This window comes from Lates calcarifer, unplaced genomic scaffold, assembly GCF_001640805.2.
Source record: "Lates calcarifer isolate ASB-BC8 unplaced genomic scaffold, TLL_Latcal_v3 _unitig_682_quiver_2169, whole genome shotgun sequence".
Taxonomy (NCBI): domain Eukaryota; kingdom Metazoa; phylum Chordata; class Actinopteri; family Centropomidae; genus Lates; species Lates calcarifer.
The window spans coordinates 3,832-23,900 of NW_026117905.1; the positions used below are offsets into that span (position 1 = coordinate 3,832).

At 37.2% G+C, this 20,069-nt stretch overlaps 2 protein-coding genes across 2 annotated transcripts; both read left to right on the forward strand.

Annotated features, from left to right (window-relative positions):
* The first annotated feature begins 1,274 nt into the window (after window positions 1-1,274).
* On the forward strand, window positions 1,275-11,958 carry LOC108879499 (cytadherence high molecular weight protein 2-like). The gene has a single exon (XM_018670774.2). It carries the CDS (start codon window positions 1,384-1,386, stop codon window positions 11,332-11,334), a length of 9,951 nt encoding a protein of 3,316 aa, XP_018526290.2. The 5' UTR covers window positions 1,275-1,383; the 3' UTR covers window positions 11,335-11,958.
* On the forward strand, window positions 11,337-16,874 carry LOC127142144 (uncharacterized protein MCAP_0864-like). Its single transcript, XM_051069234.1, has 3 exons — window positions 11,337-12,205; window positions 13,984-14,426; window positions 16,193-16,874. The coding sequence occupies exons 1-3, from the start codon at window positions 11,384-11,386 to the stop codon at window positions 16,383-16,385; spliced, it is 1,458 nt and encodes a 485-aa protein (XP_050925191.1). The 5' UTR covers window positions 11,337-11,383; the 3' UTR covers window positions 16,386-16,874.
* Window positions 16,875-20,069: the final 3,195 nt, after the last annotated feature.

Consider the following 20,069-nt stretch of genomic DNA (forward strand, 5'->3'; position numbering starts at 1 on the left):
TTGAACATCTATGGAGGCAAAAGTTTATGAATGAAAAACTACATCTTGACAAACTGAGGGCAGAGCTGAAGGAGGAGAGAGAAGAATTAGACAGAGTGAATGAGATGATGAACAAAGATAAAATGGACTTGGAGATGATGAGGTCTGACATCCTGAAACAAAGTGACCTATTAGACCAAGAGAAACGACATATAAAGGAGGAAAAAGACAATTTGGAAATCATAAAGACTGAACTTCAAAAGAAAAAAGAACATGCAGACATTCTGATTGATGAGATGAACAGAGAGAAAACCAACATTAGAGATTTGACCCATCTGGTTCAGACAGGAATAAAGACACTTCAGAATGAGATGAACATAATTAAATTGAAACAAAAAGAACATGAACTAAAGGATAATGACCTCAAAACACAATTTCAGGAACTACAAACCTATAGGAGCACTGTATTGGAAGAAAGAGAAGGACTGAAACTTTTGAGGAAGGATCTCAACAAGAAGAAAGAAGAGGTTGAAGCTGTTATCAACAGCATAAGTCTAGAAAAAGAACAAATCAGTCAGCTGAAGACTAGTCTTGATATGGACAGGCAAAAACTTGAGAGTGAGAAAGATAAAGTGAAAGATGAACAGTCAGAGTTGAAAGTCAAAGAAGATCAATTCATGAGTAAAATACTATTCATACAAACCTTGAGAGGTAAACTCCAAGAACTGAACAAAAATACACATAGAGACATCAAAAACAAAATAGAGCAAATAGACCAAAACAATAAAGACATGCAAAGATTGTGCATTGCATTGCAGAAAAAACTTGCAAACTTTGATAAAGAGACAACCCAGATGTCGGTTTACACTGAGCTGATGCAAACAGAAAAAAATGCTCTCATCGGTATACTCTCAGAGATGGTAATGAAACGAGAAGTCATGGAAAATCAATGGAAGCAGAAGGTTGAAATGGAAAAACAAAATTCTAATAACCAGAGGGAAGAGCTGAAGCAAGACAGGGAGGACCTGGATAGACTTAATGAGATGATGAATAAAGAGAGGCAGGAATTGGAGCTGATGAGGTCTAATATTCTGAAACAAATGGACTTGTTAGAGCAAGAGAAGCAAGACATAAAAGAGGGAAAAGAAAAGTTGGAAATTATAAAGATTGAGCTACAAGAGAAGAAAGAACATGCAGAGAGTCTGTTTGATGAGATAAACAGAAATAAAACCAACATTAAAGAGCTGACCCTAAAGGCCCAGAGAGAGCGAGACAAACTTGAACAAGTCCGTTAACAAGATTACTTTAAAACTAGATGAACAAGAAGTCCAGATTGACGCCACCAGAGGACTAAAACAAGAACTGGGAAGCATTGAGAAGAGGGTGCTGGCAGAAAGAAAAGAAATGGAACTCTTGAGGAAGAATCTCAACAAGATGAAAGCAGAACTTGAAGCTATGATGATCAGCATCAGTAGCGAGAGAGAATGTCTCAGTCAAATGAGGATTTACATGGACAGAAAGAAAGCCATGTTTTTGAATGAAAAGGACAAACTGGAAAAAGAAAGGTCTCAACTGATGATGATGAGAGAACATCCAGTCATGACTAAAATGAAAGTCCTAGAAAGTCTGAGGGTGAAACTTCAACAGCTGAAAGAAAGAATGAGTGATGACATCAAACACAAAATGGAACGTTTACAACAAAACAACGAAGATATGCTAACGGTGTGGTCTGCATTGGAAGAAAAGTGTGCAGAGCTTGATGGACAGAAAGAAAACATGAATTGTTACACCGAGCTGTTAGAGAGAGAAAAGGAAGGTCTGATAAGTATACTGTCAGACATGGTCATCCAGAAAGAGCATGTTGAACATCTATGGAGGCAAAAGTTTATGAATGAAAAACTACATCTTGACAAACTGAGGGCAGAGCTGAAGGAGGAGAGAGAAGAATTAGACAGAGTGAATGAGATGATGAACAAAGATAAAATGGACTTGGAGATGATGAGGTCTGACATCCTGAAACAAAGTGACCTATTAGACCAAGAGAAACGACATATAAAGGAGGAAAAAGACAATTTGGAAATCATAAAGACTGAACTTCAAAAGAAAAAAGAACATGCAGACATTCTGATTGATGAGATGAACAGAGAGAAAACCAACATTAGAGATTTGACCCATCTGGTTCAGACAGGAATAAAGACACTTCAGAATGAGATGAACATAATTAAATTGAAACAAAAAGAACATGAACTAAAGGATAATGACCTCAAAACACAATTTCAGGAACTACAAACCTATAGGAGCACTGTATTGGAAGAAAGAGAAGGACTGAAACTTTTGAGGAAGGATCTCAACAAGAAGAAAGAAGAGGTTGAAGCTGTTATCAACAGCATAAGTCTAGAAAAAGAACAAATCAGTCAGCTGAAGACTAGTCTTGATATGGACAGGCAAAAACTTGAGAGTGAGAAAGATAAAGTGAAAGATGAACAGTCAGAGTTGAAAGTCAAAGAAGATCAATTCATGAGTAAAATACTATTCATACAAACCTTGAGAGGTAAACTCCAAGAACTGAACAAAAATACACATAGAGACATCAAAAACAAAATAGAGCAATTAGACCAAAACAATAAAGACATGCAAAGATTGTGCATTGCATTGCAGAAAAAACTTGCAAACTTTGATAAAGAGACAACCCAGATGTCGGTTTACACTGAGCTGATGCAGACAGAAAAAAATGCTCTCATCGGTATACTCTCAGAGATGGTAATGAAACGAGAAGTCATGGAAAATCAATGGAAGCAGAAGGTTGAAATGGAAAAACAAAATTCTAATAACCAGAGGGAAGAGCTGAAGCAAGACAGGGAGGACCTGGATAGACTTAATGAGATGATGAATAAAGAGAGGCAGGAATTGGAGCTGATGAGGTCTAATATTCTGAAACAAATGGACTTGTTAGAGCAAGAGAAGCAAGACATAAAAGAGGGAAAAGAAAAGTTGGAAATTATAAAGATTGAGCTACAAGAGAAGAAAGAACATGCAGAGAGTCTGTTTGATGAGATAAACAGAAATAAAACCAACATTAAAGAGCTGACCCTAAAGGCCCAGAGAGAGCGAGACAAACTTGAACAAGTCGTTAACAAGATTACTTTAAAACTAGATGAACAAGAAGTCCAGATTGACGCCACCAGAGGACTAAAACAAGAACTGGGAAGCATTGAGAAGAGGGTGCTGGCAGAAAGAAAAGAAATGGAACTCTTGAGGAAGAATCTCAACAAGATGAAAGCAGAACTTGAAGCTATGATGATCAGCATCAGTAGCGAGAGAGAATGTCTCAGTCAAATGAGGATTTACATGGACAGAAAGAAAGCCATGTTTTTGAATGAAAAGGACAAACTGGAAAAAGAAAGGTCTCAACTGATGATGATGAGAGAACATCCAGTCATGACTAAAATGAAAGTCCTAGAAAGTCTGAGGGTGAAACTTCAACAGCTGAAAGAAAGAATGAGTGATGACATCAAACACAAAATGGAACGTTTACAACAAAACAACGAAGATATGCTAACGGTGTGGTCTGCATTGGAAGAAAAGTGTGCAGAGCTTGATGGACAGAAAGAAAACATGAATTGTTACACCGAGCTGTTAGAGAGAGAAAAGGAAGGTCTGATAAGTATACTGTCAGACATGGTCATCCAGAAAGAGCATGTTGAACATCTATGGAGGCAAAAGTTTATGAATGAAAAACTACATCTTGACAAACTGAGGGCAGAGCTGAAGGAGGAGAGAGAAGAATTAGACAGAGTGAATGAGATGATGAACAAAGATAAAATGGACTTGGAGATGATGAGGTCTGACATCCTGAAACAAAGTGACCTATTAGACCAAGAGAAACGACATATAAAGGAGGAAAAAGACAATTTGGAAATCATAAAGACTGAACTTCAAAAGAAAAAAGAACATGCAGACATTCTGATTGATGAGATGAACAGAGAGAAAACCAACATTAGAGATTTGACCCATCTGGTTCAGACAGGAATAAAGACACTTCAGAATGAGATGAACATAATTAAATTGAAACAAAAAGAACATGAACTAAAGGATAATGACCTCAAAACACAATTTCAGGAACTACAAACCTATAGGAGCACTGTATTGGAAGAAAGAGAAGGACTGAAACTTTTGAGGAAGGATCTCAACAAGAAGAAAGAAGAGGTTGAAGCTGTTATCAACAGCATAAGTCTAGAAAAAGAACAAATCAGTCAGCTGAAGACTAGTCTTGATATGGACAGGCAAAAACTTGAGAGTGAGAAAGATAAAGTGAAAGATGAACAGTCAGAGTTGAAAGTCAAAGAAGATCAATTCATGAGTAAAATACTATTCATACAAACCTTGAGAGGTAAACTCCAAGAACTGAACAAAAATACACATAGAGACATCAAAAACAAAATAGAGCAATTAGACCAAAACAATAAAGACATGCAAAGATTGTGCATTGCATTGCAGAAAAAACTTGCAAACTTTGATAAAGAGACAACCCAGATGTCGGTTTACACTGAGCTGATGCAGACAGAAAAAAATGCTCTCATCGGTATACTCTCAGAGATGGTAATGAAACGAGAAGTCATGGAAAATCAATGGAAGCAGAAGGTTGAAATGGAAAAACAAAATTCTAATAACCAGAGGGAAGAGCTGAAGCAAGACAGGGAGGACCTGGATAGACTTAATGAGATGATGAATAAAGAGAGGCAGGAATTGGAGCTGATGAGGTCTAATATTCTGAAACAAATGGACTTGTTAGAGCAAGAGAAGCAAGACATAAAAGAGGGAAAAGAAAAGTTGGAAATTATAAAGATTGAGCTACAAGAGAAGAAAGAACATGCAGAGAGTCTGTTTGATGAGATAAACAGAAATAAAACCAACATTAAAGAGCTGACCCTAAAGGCCCAGAGAGAGCGAGACAAACTTGAACAAGTCGTTAACAAGATTACTTTAAAACTAGATGAACAAGAAGTCCAGATTGACGCCACCAGAGGACTAAAACAAGAACTGGGAAGCATTGAGAAGAGGGTGCTGGCAGAAAGAAAAGAAATGGAACTCTTGAGGAAGAATCTCAACAAGATGAAAGCAGAACTTGAAGCTATGATGATCAGCATCAGTAGCGAGAGAGAATGTCTCAGTCAAATGAGGATTTACATGGACAGAAAGAAAGCCATGTTTTTGAATGAAAAGGACAAACTGGAAAAAGAAAGGTCTCAACTGATGATGATGAGAGAACATCCAGTCATGACTAAAATGAAAGTCCTAGAAAGTCTGAGGGTGAAACTTCAACAGCTGAAAGAAAGAATGAGTGATGACATCAAACACAAAATGGAACGTTTACAACAAAACAACGAAGATATGCTAACGGTGTGGTCTGCATTGGAAGAAAAGTGTGCAGAGCTTGATGGACAGAAAGAAAACATGAATTGTTACACCGAGCTGTTAGAGAGAGAAAAGGAAGGTCTGATAAGTATACTGTCAGACATGGTCATCCAGAAAGAGCATGTTGAACATCTATGGAGGCAAAAGTTTATGAATGAAAAACTACATCTTGACAAACTGAGGGCAGAGCTGAAGGAGGAGAGAGAAGAATTAGACAGAGTGAATGAGATGATGAACAAAGATAAAATGGACTTGGAGATGATGAGGTCTGACATCCTGAAACAAAGTGACCTATTAGACCAAGAGAAACGACATATAAAGGAGGAAAAAGACAATTTGGAAATCATAAAGACTGAACTTCAAAAGAAAAAAGAACATGCAGACATTCTGATTGATGAGATGAACAGAGAGAAAACCAACATTAGAGATTTGACCCATCTGGTTCAGACAGGAATAAAGACACTTCAGAATGAGATGAACATAATTAAATTGAAACAAAAAGAACATGAACTAAAGGATAATGACCTCAAAACACAATTTCAGGAACTACAAACCTATAGGAGCACTGTATTGGAAGAAAGAGAAGGACTGAAACTTTTGAGGAAGGATCTCAACAAGAAGAAAGAAGAGGTTGAAGCTGTTATCAACAGCATAAGTCTAGAAAAAGAACAAATCAGTCAGCTGAAGACTAGTCTTGATATGGACAGGCAAAAACTTGAGAGTGAGAAAGATAAAGTGAAAGATGAACAGTCAGAGTTGAAAGTCAAAGAAGATCAATTCATGAGTAAAATACTATTCATACAAACCTTGAGAGGTAAACTCCAAGAACTGAACAAAAATACACATAGAGACATCAAAAACAAAATAGAGCAATTAGACCAAAACAATAAAGACATGCAAAGATTGTGCATTGCATTGCAGAAAAAACTTGCAAACTTTGATAAAGAGACAACCCAGATGTCGGTTTACACTGAGCTGATGCAGACAGAAAAAAATGCTCTCATCGGTATACTCTCAGAGATGGTAATGAAACGAGAAGTCATGGAAAATCAATGGAAGCAGAAGGTTGAAATGGAAAAACAAAATTCTAATAACCAGAGGGAAGAGCTGAAGCAAGACAGGGAGGACCTGGATAGACTTAATGAGATGATGAATAAAGAGAGGCAGGAATTGGAGCTGATGAGGTCTAATATTCTGAAACAAATGGACTTGTTAGAGCAAGAGAAGCAAGACATAAAAGAGGGAAAAGAAAAGTTGGAAATTATAAAGATTGAGCTACAAGAGAAGAAAGAACATGCAGAGAGTCTGTTTGATGAGATAAACAGAAATAAAACCAACATTAAAGAGCTGACCCTAAAGGCCCAGAGAGAGCGAGACAAACTTGAACAAGTCGTTAACAAGATTACTTTAAAACTAGATGAACAAGAAGTCCAGATTGACGCCACCAGAGGACTAAAACAAGAACTGGGAAGCATTGAGAAGAGGGTGCTGGCAGAAAGAAAAGAAATGGAACTCTTGAGGAAGAATCTCAACAAGATGAAAGCAGAACTTGAAGCTATGATGATCAGCATCAGTAGCGAGAGAGAATGTCTCAGTCAAATGAGGATTTACATGGACAGAAAGAATGCCATGTTTTTGAATGAAAAGGACAAACTGGAAAAAGAAAGGTCTCAACTGATGATGATGAGAGAACATCCAGTCATGACTAAAATGAAAGTCCTAGAAAGTCTGAGGGTGAAACTTCAACAGCTGAAAGAAAGAATGAGTGATGACATCAAACACAAAATGGAACGTTTACAACAAAACAACGAAGATATGCTAACGGTGTGGTCTGCATTGGAAGAAAAGTGTGCAGAGCTTGATGGACAGAAAGAAAACATGAATTGTTACACCGAGCTGTTAGAGAGAGAAAAGGAAGGTCTGATAAGTATACTGTCAGACATGGTCATCCAGAAAGAGCATGTTGAACATCTATGGAGGCAAAAGTTTATGAATGAAAAACTACATCTTGACAAACTGAGGGCAGAGCTGAAGGAGGAGAGAGAAGAATTAGACAGAGTGAATGAGATGATGAACAAAGATAAAATGGACTTGGAGATGATGAGGTCTGACATCCTGAAACAAAGTGACCTATTAGACCAAGAGAAACGACATATAAAGGAGGAAAAAGACAATTTGGAAATCATAAAGACTGAACTTCAAAAGAAAAAAGAACATGCAGACATTCTGCATGATGAGATGAACAGAGAGAAAACCAACATTAGAGATTTGACCCATCTGGTTCAGACAGGAATAAAGACACTTCAGAATGAGATGAACATAATTAAATTGAAACAAAAAGAACATGAACTAAAGGATAATGACCTCAAAACACAATTTCAGGAACTACAAACCTATAGGAGCACTGTATTGGAAGAAAGAGAAGGACTGAAACTTTTGAGGAAGGATCTCAACAAGAAGAAAGAAGAGGTTGAAGCTGTTATCAACAGCATAAGTCTAGAAAAAGAACAAATCAGTCAGCTGAAGACTAGTCTTGATATGGACAGGCAAAAACTTGAGAGTGAGAAAGATAAAGTGAAAGATGAACAGTCAGAGTTGAAAGTCAAAGAAGATCAATTCATGAGTAAAATACTATTCATACAAACCTTGAGAGGTAAACTCCAAGAACTGAACAAAAATACACATAGAGACATCAAAAACAAAATAGAGCAAATAGACCAAAACAATAAAGACATGCAAAGATTGTGCATTGCATTGCAGAAAAAACTTGCAAACTTTGATAAAGAGACAACCCAGATGTCGGTTTACACTGAGCTGATGCAAACAGAAAAAAATGCTCTCATCGGTATACTCTCAGAGATGGTAATGAAACGAGAAGTCATGGAAAATCAATGGAAGCAGAAGGTTGAAATGGAAAAACAAAATTCTAATAACCAGAGGGAAGAGCTGAAGCAAGACAGGGAGGACCTGGATAGACTTAATGAGATGATGAATAAAGAGAGGCAGGAATTGGAGCTGATGAGGTCTAATATTCTGAAACAAATGGACTTGTTAGAGCAAGAGAAGCAAGACATAAAAGAGGGAAAAGAAAAGTTAGAAATTATAAAGATTGAGCTACAAGAGAAGAAAGAACATGCAGAGAGTCTGTTTGATGAGATAAACAGAAATAAAACCAACATTAAAGAGCTGACCCTAAAGGCCCAGAGAGAGCGAGACAAACTTGAACAAGTCGTTAACAAGATTACTTTAAAACTAGATGAACAAGAAGTCCAGATTGACGCCACCAGAGGACTAAAACAAGAACTGGGAAGCATTGAGAAGAGGGTGCTGGCAGAAAGAAAAGAAATGGAACTCTTGAGGAAGAATCTCAACAAGATGAAAGCAGAACTTGAAGCTATGATGATCAGCATCAGTAGCGAGAGAGAATGTCTCAGTCAAATGAGGATTTACATGGACAGAAAGAAAGCCATGTTTTTGAATGAAAAGGACAAACTGGAAAAAGAAAGGTCTCAACTGATGATGAGAGAACATCTAGTCATGACTAAAATGAAAGTCCTAGAAAGTCTGAGGGTGAAACTTCAACAGCTGAAAGAAAGAATGAGTGATGACATCAAACACAAAATGGAACGTTTACAACAAAACAACGAAGATATGCTAACGGTGTGGTCTGCATTGGAAGAAAAGTGTGCAGAGCTTGATGGACAGAAAGAAAACATGAATTGTTACACCGAGCTGTTAGAGAGAGAAAAGGAAGGTCTGATAAGTATACTGTCAGACATGGTCATCCAGAAAGAGCATGTTGAACATCTATGGAGGCAAAAGTTTATGAATGAAAAACTACATCTTGACAAACTGAGGGCAGAGCTGAAGGAGGAGAGAGAAGAATTAGACAGAGTGAATGAGATGATGAACAAAGATAAAATGGACTTGGAGATGATGAGGTCTGACATCCTGAAACAAAGTGACCTATTAGACCAAGAGAAACGACATATAAAGGAGGAAAAAGACAATTTGGAAATCATAAAGACTGAACTTCAAAAGAAAAAAGAACATGCAGACATTCTGATTGATGAGATGAACAGAGAGAAAACCAACATTAGAGATTTGACCCATCTGGTTCAGACAGGAATAAAGACACTTCAGAATGAGATGAACATAATTAAATTGAAACAAAAAGAACATGAACTAAAGGATAATGACCTCAAAACACAATTTCAGGAACTACAAACCTATAGGAGCACTGTATTGGAAGAAAGAGAAGGACTGAAACTTTTGAGGAAGGATCTCAACAAGAAGAAAGAAGAGGTTGAAGCTGTTATCAACAGCATAAGTCTAGAAAAAGAACAAATCAGTCAGCTGAAGACTAGTCTTGATATGGACAGGCAAAAACTTGAGAGTGAGAAAGATAAAGTGAAAGATGAACAGTCAGAGTTGAAAGTCAAAGAAGATCAATTCATGAGTAAAATACTATTCATACAAACCTTGAGAGGTAAACTCCAAGAACTGAACAAAAATACACATAGAGACATCAAAAACAAAATAGAGCAATTAGACCAAAACAATAAAGACATGCAAAGATTGTGCATTGCATTGCAGAAAAAACTTGCAAACTTTGATAAAGAGACAACCCAGATGTCGGTTTACACTGAGCTGATGCAGACAGAAAAAAATGCTCTCATCGGTATACTCTCAGAGATGGTAATGAAACGAGAAGTCATGGAAAATCAATGGAAGCAGAAGGTTGAAATGGAAAAACAAAATTCTAATAACCAGAGGGAAGAGCTGAAGCAAGACAGGGAGGACCTGGATAGACTTAATGAGATGATGAATAAAGAGAGGCAGGAATTGGAGCTGATGAGGTCTAATATTCTGAAACAAATGGACTTGTTAGAGCAAGAGAAGCAAGACATAAAAGAGGGAAAAGAAAAGTTGGAAATTATAAAGATTGAGCTACAAGAGAAGAAAGAACATGCAGAGAGTCTGTTTGATGAGATAAACAGAAATAAAACCAACATTAAAGAGCTGACCCTAAAGGCCCAGAGAGAGCGAGACAAACTTGAACAAGTCGTTAACAAGATTACTTTAAAACTAGATGAACAAGAAGTCCAGATTGACGCCACCAGAGGACTAAAACAAGAACTGGGAAGCATTGAGAAGAGGGTGCTGGCAGAAAGAAAAGAAATGGAACTCTTGAGGAAGAATCTCAACAAGATGAAAGCAGAACTTGAAGCTATGATGATCAGCATCAGTAGCGAGAGAGAATGTCTCAGTCAAATGAGGATTTACATGGACAGAAAGAAAGCCATGTTTTTGAATGAAAAGGACAAACTGGAAAAAGAAAGGTCTCAACTGATGATGATGAGAGAACATCCAGTCATGACTAAAATGAAAGTCCTAGAAAGTCTGAGGGTGAAACTTCAACAGCTGAAAGAAAGAATGAGTGATGACATCAAACACAAAATGGAACGTTTACAACAAAACAACGAAGATATGCTAACGGTGTGGTCTGCATTGGAAGAAAAGTGTGCAGAGCTTGATGGACAGAAAGAAAACATGAATTGTTACACCGAGCTGTTAGAGAGAGAAAAGGAAGGTCTGATAAGTATACTGTCAGACATGGTCATCCAGAAAGAGCATGTTGAACATCTATGGAGGCAAAAGTTTATGAATGAAAAACTACATCTTGACAAACTGAGGGCAGAGCTGAAGGAGGAGAGAGAAGAATTAGACAGAGTGAATGAGATGATGAACAAAGATAAAATGGACTTGGAGATGATGAGGTCTGACATCCTGAAACAAAGTGACCTATTAGACCAAGAGAAACGACATATAAAGGAGGAAAAAGACAATTTGGAAATCATAAAGACTGAACTTCAAAAGAAAAAAGAACATGCAGACATTCTGCATGATGAGATGAACAGAGAGAAAAACCAACATTAGAGATTTGACCCATCTGGTTCAGACAGGAATAAAGACACTTCAGAATGAGATGAACATAATTAAATTGAAACAAAAAGAACATGAACTAAAGGATAATGACCTCAAAACACAATTTCAGGAACTACAAACCTATAGGAGCACTGTATTGGAAGAAAGAGAAGGACTAAAACTTTTGAGGAAGGATCTCAACAAGAAGAAAGAAGAGGTTGAAGCTGTTATCAACAGCATAAGTCTAGAAAAAGAACAAATCAGTCAGCTGAAGACTAGTCTTGATATGGACAGGCAAAAACTTGAGAGTGAGAAAGATAAAGTGAAAGATGAACAGTCAGAGTTGAAAGTCAAAGAAGATCAATTCATGAGTAAAATACTATTCATACAAACCTTGAGAGGTAAACTCCAAGAACTGAACAAAAATACACATAGAGACATCAAAAACAAAATAGAGCAAATAGACCAAAACAATAAAGACATGCAAAGATTGTGCATTGCATTGCAGAAAAAACTTGCAAACTTTGATAAAGAGACAACCCAGATGTCGGTTTACACTGAGCTGATGCAAACAGAAAAAAATGCTCTCATCGGTATACTCTCAGAGATGGTAATGAAACGAGAAGTCATGGAAAATCAATGGAAGCAGAAGGTTGAAATGGAAAAACAAAATTCTAATAACCAGAGGGAAGAGCTGAAGCAAGACAGGGAGGACCTGGATAGACTTAATGAGATGATGAATAAAGAGAGGCAGGAATTGGAGCTGATGAGGTCTAATATTCTGAAACAAATGGACTTGTTAGAGCAAGAGAAGCAAGACATAAAAGAGGGAAAAGAAAAGTTGGAAATTATAAAGACTGAGCTACAAGAGAAGAAAGAACATGCAGAGAGTCTGTTTGATGAGATAAACAGAAATAAAAACCAACATTAAAGAGCTGACCCTAAAGGCCCAGAGAGAGCGAGACAAACTTGAACAAGTCGTTAACAAGATTACTTTAAAACTAGATGAACAAGAAGTCCAGATTGACGCCACCAGAGGACTAAAACAAGAACTGGGAAGCATTGAGAAGAGGGTGCTGGCAGAAAGAAAAGAAATGGAACTCTTGAGGAAGAATCTCAACAAGATGAAAGCAGAACTTGAAGCTATGATGATCAGCATCAGTAGCGAGAGAGAATGTCTCAGTCAAATGAGGATTTACATGGACAGAAAGAAAGCCATGTTTTTGAATGAAAAGGACAAACTGGAAAAAGAAAGGTCTCAACTGATGATGAGAGAACATCCAGTCATGACTAAAATGAAAGTCCTAGAAAGTCTGAGGGTGAAACTTCAACAGCTGAAAGAAAGAATGAGTGATGACATCAAACACAAAATGGAACGTTTACAACAAAAACAACGAAGATATGCTAACGGTGTGGTCTGCATTGGAAGAAAAGTGTGCAGAGCTTGATGGACAGAAAGAAAACATGAATTGTTACACCGAGCTGTTAGAGAGAGAAAAGGAAGGTCTGATAAGTATACTGTCAGACATGGTCATCCAGAAAGAGCATGTTGAACATCTATGGAGGCAAAAAGTTTATGAATGAAAAAACTACATCTTGACAAACTGAGGGCAGAGCTGAAGGAGGAGAGAGAAGAATTAGACAGAGTGAATGAGATGATGAACAAAGATAAAATGGACTTGGAGATGATGAGGTCTGACATCCTGAAACAAAGTGACCTATTAGACCAAGAGAAACGACATATAAAGGAGGAAAAAGACAATTTGGAAATCATAAAGACTGAACTTCAAAAAGAAAAAAGAACATGCAGACATTCTGATTGATGAGATGAACAGAGAGAAAACCAACATTAGAGATTTGACCCATCTGGTTCAGACAGGAATAAAGACACTTCAGAATGAGATGAACATAATTAAATTGAAACAAAAAGAACATGAACTAAAGGATAATGACCTCAAAACACAATTTCAGGAACTACAAACCTATAGGAGCACTGTATTGGAAGAAAGAGAAGGACTGAAACTTTTGAGGAAGGATCTCAACAAGAAGAAAGAAGAGGTTGAAGCTGTTATCAACAGCATAAGTCTAGAAAAAGAACAAATCAGTCAGCTGAAGACTAGTCTTGATATGGACAGGCAAAAACTTGAGAGAGAGAAAGATAAAGTGAAAGATGAACAGTCAGAGTTGAAAGTCCAAAGAAGATCAATTCATGGAGTAAAAATACTATTCATACAAACCTTGAGAGGTAAACTCCAAGAACTGAACAAAAATACACATTAGAGACATCAAAAACAAAATAGAGCAAATAGACCAAAACAATAAAGACAATGCAAAGATTGTGCATTGCATTGCAGAAAAAACTTGCAAACTTTGATAAAGAGACAACCCAGATGTCGGTTTACACTGAGCTGATGCAAACAGAAAAAAATGCTCTCATCGGTAATATCTCTCAGAGATGGTAATGAAACGAGAAGTCATGGAAAATCAATGGAAGCAGAAGGTTGAAATGGAAAAACAAAAATTCTAATAACCAGAGGGAAGAGCTGAAGCAAGACAGGGAGGACCTGGATAGACTTAATGAGATGATGAATAAAGAGAGGCAGGAATTGGAGCTGATGAGGTCTAATATTCTGAAACAAATGGACTTGTTAGAGCAAGAGAAAGCAAGACATAAAAGAGGGAAAAGAAAAGTTGGAAATTATAAAGATTGAGCTACAAGAGAAGAAAGAACATGCAGAGAGTCTGTTTGATGAGATAAACAGAAATAAAACCAACATTAAAGAGCTGACCCTAAAGGCCCAGAGAGAGCGAGACAAACTTGAACAAGTCGTTAACAAGATTACTTTAAAACTAGATGAACAAGAAGTCCAGATTGACGCCACCAGAGGACTAAAACAAGAACTGGGAAGCATTGAGAAGAGGGTGCTGGCAGAAAGAAAAGAAATGGAACTCTTGAGGAAGAATCTCAACAAGATGAAAGCAGAACTTGAAGCTATGATGATCAGCATCAGTAGCGAGAGAGAATGTCTCAGTCAAATGAGGATTTACATGGACAGAAAGAAAGCCATGTTTTTGAATGAAAAGGACAAACTGGAAAAAGAAAGGTCTCAACTGATGATGAGAGAACATCCAGTCATGACTAAAATGAAAGTCCTAGAAAGTCTGAGGGTGAAACTTCAACAGCTGAAAGAAAGAATGAGTGATGACATCAAACACAAATGGAACGTTTACAACAAAACAACGAAGATATGCTAACGGTGTGGTCTGCATTGGAAGAAAAGTGTGCAGAGCTTGATGGACAGAAAGAAAACATGAATTGTTACACCGACTGTTAGAGAGAGAAAAGGAAGGTCTGATAAGTATACTGTCAGACATGGTCATCCAGAAAGAGCATGTTGAACATCTATGGAGGCAAAAGTTTATGAATGAAAAACTACATCTTGACAAACTGAGGGCAGAGCTGAAGGAGGAGAGAGAAGAATTAGACAGAGTGAATGAGATGATGAACAAAGATAAAATGGACTTGGAGATGATGAGGTCTGACATCCTGAAACAAAGTGACCTATTAGACCAAGAGAAACGACATATAAAGGAGGAAAAAGACAATTTGGAAATCATAAAGACTGAACTTCAAAAGAAAAAGAACATGCAGACATTCTGATTGATGAGATGAACAGAGAGAAAACCAACATTAGAGATTTGACCCATCTGGTTCAGACAGGAATAAAGACACTTCAGAATGAGATGAACATAATTAAATTGAAACAAAAAGAACATGAACTAAAGGATAATGACCTCAAAACACAATTTCAGGAACTACAAACCTATAGGAGCACTGTATTGGAAGAAAGAGAAGGACTGAAACTTTTGAGGAAGGATCTCAACAAGAAGAAAGAAGAGGTTGAAGCTGTTATCAACAGCATAAGTCTAGAAAAAGAACAAATCAGTCAGCTGAAGACTAGTCTTGATATGGACAGGCAAAAACTTGAGAGTGAGAAAGATAAAGTGAAAGATGAACAGTCAGAGTTGAAAGTCAAAGAAGATCAATTCATGAGTAAATACTATTCATACAAACCTTGAGAGGTAAACTCCAAGAACTGAACAAAAATACACATAGAGACATCAAAAACAAAATAGAGCAATTAGACCAAAACAATAAAGACATGCAAAGATTGTGCATTGCATTGCAGAAAAAACTTGCAAACTTTGATAAAGAGACAACCCAGATGTCGGTTTACACTGAGCTGATGCAGACAGAAAAAAATGCTCTCATCGGTGCTCAGAAATTGAATAAAGAAGGTTTAAAAGGAAAAAAAAAAAAAAAAAGAAGGGAAGAGCCACACGAAGGGATGACTGAAGGAGAGAGGATGAATTAGCTGAAGAAAGGAATCCTGTTAGAGCATGCCAAAAAAAGAGGAAGAGCAAGAGAAGCAAGACATAAAAGAGGGAAAAGAAAAGTTGGAAATTATAAAGATTGAGCTACAGAGAAAGAAAGAACATGCAGAGAGTCTGTTTGATGAGATAAACAGAAATAAAACCAACATTAAAGAGCTGACCCTAAAAAGGCCCAGAGAGCGAGACAAACTTGAACAAGTCGTTAACAAGATTACTTTAAAACTAGATGAACAAGAAGTCCAGATTGACGCCACCAGAGGACTAAAACAAGAACTGGGAAGCATTGAGAAGAGGGTGCTGGCAGAAAGAAAAGAAATGGAACTCTTGAGGAAGAATCTCAACAAGATGAAAGCAGAACTTGAAGCTATGATGATCAGCATCAGTAGCGAGAGAGAATGTCTCAGTCAAATGAGGATTTACATGGACAGAAAGAAAGCCATGTTTTGAATGAAAAGGACAAACTGGAAAAAGAAAGGTCTCAACTGATGATGATGAGAGAACATCCAGTCATGACTAAAATGAAAGTCCTAGAAAGTCTGAGGGTGAAACTTCAACAGCTGAAAGAAAGAATGAGTGATGACATCAAACACAAAATGGAACGTTTACAAAAACAACGAAGATATGCTAACGGTGTGGTCTGCATTGGAAGAAAAGTGTGCAGAGCTTGATGGACAGAAAGAAAACATGAATTGTTACACCGAGCTGTTAGAGAGAGAAAAGGAAGGTCTGATAAGTATACTGTCAGACATGGTCATCCAGAAAGAGCATGTTGAACATCTATGGAGGCAAAAGTTTATGAATGAAAAACTACATCTTGACAAACTGAGGGCAGAGCTGAAGGAGGAGAGAGAAGAATTAGACAGAGTGAATGAGATGATGAACAAAGATAAAATGGACTTGGAGATGATGAGGTCTGACATCCTGAAACAAAGTGACCTATTAGACCAAGAGAAACGACATATAAAGGAGGAAAAAGACAATTTGGAAATCATAAAGACTGAACTTCAAAAGAAAAAAGAACATGCAGACATTCTGATTGATGAGATGAACAGAGAGAAAACCAACATTAGAGATTTGACCCATCTGGTTCAGACAGGAATAAAGACACTTCAGAATGAGATGAACATAATTAAATTGAAACAAAAAAGAACATGAACTAAAGGATAATGACCTCAAAACACAATTTCAGGAACTACAAACCTATAGGAGCACTGTATTGGAAGAAAGAGACTGAAACTTTTGAGGAAGGATCTCAACAAGAAGAAAGAAGAGGTTGAAGCTGTTATCAACAGCATAAGTCTAGAAAAAGAACAAATCAGTCAGCTGAAGACTAGTCTTGATATGGACAGGCAAAAACTTGAGAGTGAGAAAGATAAAGTGAAAGATGAACAGTCAGAGTTGAAAGTCAAAGAAGATCAATTCATGAGTAAAATACTATTCATACAAACCTTGAGAGTAAACTCCAAGAACTGAACAAAAATACACATAGAGACATCAAAAACAAAATAGAGCAAATAGACCAAAACAATAAAGACATGCAAAGATTGTGCATTGCATTGCAGAAAAAACTTGCAAACTTTGATAAAGAGACAACCCAGATGTCGGTTTACACTGAGCTGATGCAAACAGAAAAAAATGCTCTCATCGTATACTCTCAGAGATGGTAATGAAACGAGAAGTCATGGAAAATCAATGGAAGCAGAAGGTTGAAATGGAAAAACAAAATTCTAATAACCAGAGGGAAGAGCTGAAGCAACAGGGAGGACCTGGATAGACTTAATGAGATGATGAATAAAGAGAGGCAGGAATTGGAGCTGATGAGGTCTAATTCTGAAACAAATGGACTTGTTAGAGCAAGAGAGCAAAGACATAAAAGAGGGAAAAGAAAGTTGGAAATTATAAAGATTGAGCTACAAGAGAAGAAAGAACATGCAGAGAGTCTGTTTGATGAGATAAACAGAAATAAAACCAACATTAAAGAGCTGACCCTAAAGGCCCAGAGAGAGCGAGACAAACTTGAACAAGTCGTTAACAAGATTACTTTAAAACTAGATGAACAAGAAGTCCAGATTGACGCCACCAGAGGACTAAAACAAGAACTGGGAAGCATTGAGAAGAGGGTGCTGGCAGAAAGAAAAGAAATGGAACTCTTGAGGAAGAATCTCAACAAGATGAAAGCAGAACTTGAAGCTATGATGATCAGCATCAGTAGCGGAGAGAGAATGTCTCAGTCAAATGAGGATTTACATGGACAGAAAGAAAGCCATGTTTTTGAATGAAAAGGACAAACTGGAAAAAAAAGGTCTCAACTGATGATGAGAGAACATCCAGTCATGACTAAAATGAAAGTCCTAGAAAGTCTGAGGGTGAAACTTCAACAGCTGAAAGAAAGAATGAGTGATGACATCAAACACAAAATGGAACGTTTACAACAAACAACGAAGATATGCTAACGGTGTGGTCTGCATTGGAAGAAAAGTGTGCAGAGCTTGATGGACAGAAAGAAAACATGAATTGTTACACCGAGCTGTTAGAGAGAGAAAAGGAAGGTCTGATAAGTATACTGTCAGACATGGTCATCCAGAAAGAGCATGTTGAACATCTATGGAGGCAAAAGTTTATGAATGAAAAACTACATCTTGACAAACTGAGGGCAGAGCTGAAGGAGGAGAGAGAAGAATTAGACAGAGTGAATGAGATGATGAACAAAGATAAAATGGACTTGGAGATGATGAGGTCTGACATCCTGAAACAAAGTGACCTATTAGACCAAGAGAAACGACATATAAAGGAGGAAAAAGACAATTTGGAAATCATAAAGACTGAACTTCAAAAGAAAAAGAAACATGCAGACATTCTGATTGATGAGATGAACAGAGAGAAAACCAACATTAGAGATTTGACCCATCTGGTTCAGACAGGAATAAAGACACTTCAGAATGAGATGAACATAATTAAATTGAAACAAAAAGAACATGAACTAAAGGATAATGACCTCAAAAACACAATTTCAGGAACTACAAACCTATAGGAGCACTGTATTGGAAGAAAGAGAAGGACTGAAACTTTTGAGGAAGGATCTCAACAAGAAGAAAGAAGAGGTTGAAGCTGTTATCAACAGCATAAGTCTAGAAAAAACAAATCAGTCAGCTGAAGACTAGTCTTGATATGGACAGGCAAAAACTTGAGAGTGAGAAAGATAAAGTGAAAGATGAAAGTCAGAGTTGAAAGTCAAAGAAGATCAATTCATGAGTAAAATACTATTCATACAAACCTTGAGAGGTAAACTCCAAGAACTGAACAAAAATACACATAGAGACATCAAAAACAAAATAGAGCAAATAGACCAAAACAATAAAGACATGCAAAGATTGTGCATTGCATTGCAGAAAAAACTTGCAAACTTTGATAAAGAGACAACCCAGATGTCGGTTTACACTGAGCTGATGCAAACAGAAAAAAATGCTCTCATCGGTATACTCTCAGAGATGGTAATGAAACGAGAAGTCATGGAAAATCAATGGAAGCAGAAGGTTGAAATGGAAAAACAAAATTCTAATAACCAGAGGGAAGAGCTGAAGCAAGACAGGGAGGACCTGGATAGACTTAATGAGATGATGAATAAAGAGAGGCAGGAATTGGAGCTGATGAGGTCTAATATTCTGAAACAAATGGACTTGTTAGAGCAAGAGAAGCAAGACATAAAAGAGGGAAAAGAAAAGTTGGAAATTATAAAGATTGAGCTACAAGAGAAGAAAGAACATGCAGAGAGTCTGTTTGATGAGATAAACAGAAATAAAACCAACATTAAAGAGCTGACCCTAAAGGCCAGAGAGAGCGAGACAAACTTGAACAAGTCGTTAACAAGATTACTTTAAAACTAGATGAACAAGAAGTCCAGATTGACGCCACCAGAGGACTAAAACAAGAACTGGGAAGCATTGAGAAGAGGGTGCTGGCAGAAAGAAAAGAAATGGAACTCTTGAGGAAGAATCTCAACAAGATGAAAGCAGAACTTGAAGCTATGATGATCAGCATCAGTAGCGAGAGAGAATGTCTCAGTCAAATGAGGATTTACATGGACAGAAAGAAAGCCATGTTTTTGAATGAAAAGGACAAACTGGAAAAAGAAAGGTCTCAACTGATGATGAGAGAACATCTAGTCATGACTAAAATGAAAGTCCTAGAAAGTCTGAGGGTGAAACTTCAACAGCTGAAAGAAAGAATGAGTGATGACATCAAACACAAAATGGAACGTTTACAACAAAAACAACGAAGATATGCTAACGGTGTGGTCTGCATTGGAAGAAAAGTGTGCAGAGCTTGATGGACAGAAAGAAAACATGAATTGT

What these genes read in the sequence shown, in the direction of transcription:
- LOC108879499 (XM_018670774.2), top strand. Translation starts at nt 1,384, where the DNA reads ATGGAACTCTTGAGGAAGAATCTCAACAAGATGAAAGCAGAACTTGAA.
- LOC127142144 (XM_051069234.1), top strand. Translation starts at nt 11,384, where the DNA reads ATGAACATAATTAAATTGAAACAAAAAGAACATGAACTAAAGGATAAT. An exon ending in TACAAGAGAAGAAAGAACAT is followed by an intron (nt 12,206 to 13,983) that starts GCAGAGAGTCTG and finishes TAGAGCAAGAGA; the next exon opens with AAGCAAGACATAAAAGAGGG. An exon ending in GACAAACTGGAAAAAGAAAG is followed by an intron (nt 14,427 to 16,192) that starts GTCTCAACTGAT and finishes GGAAAAAGAAAG; the next exon opens with GTCTCAACTGATGATGATGA.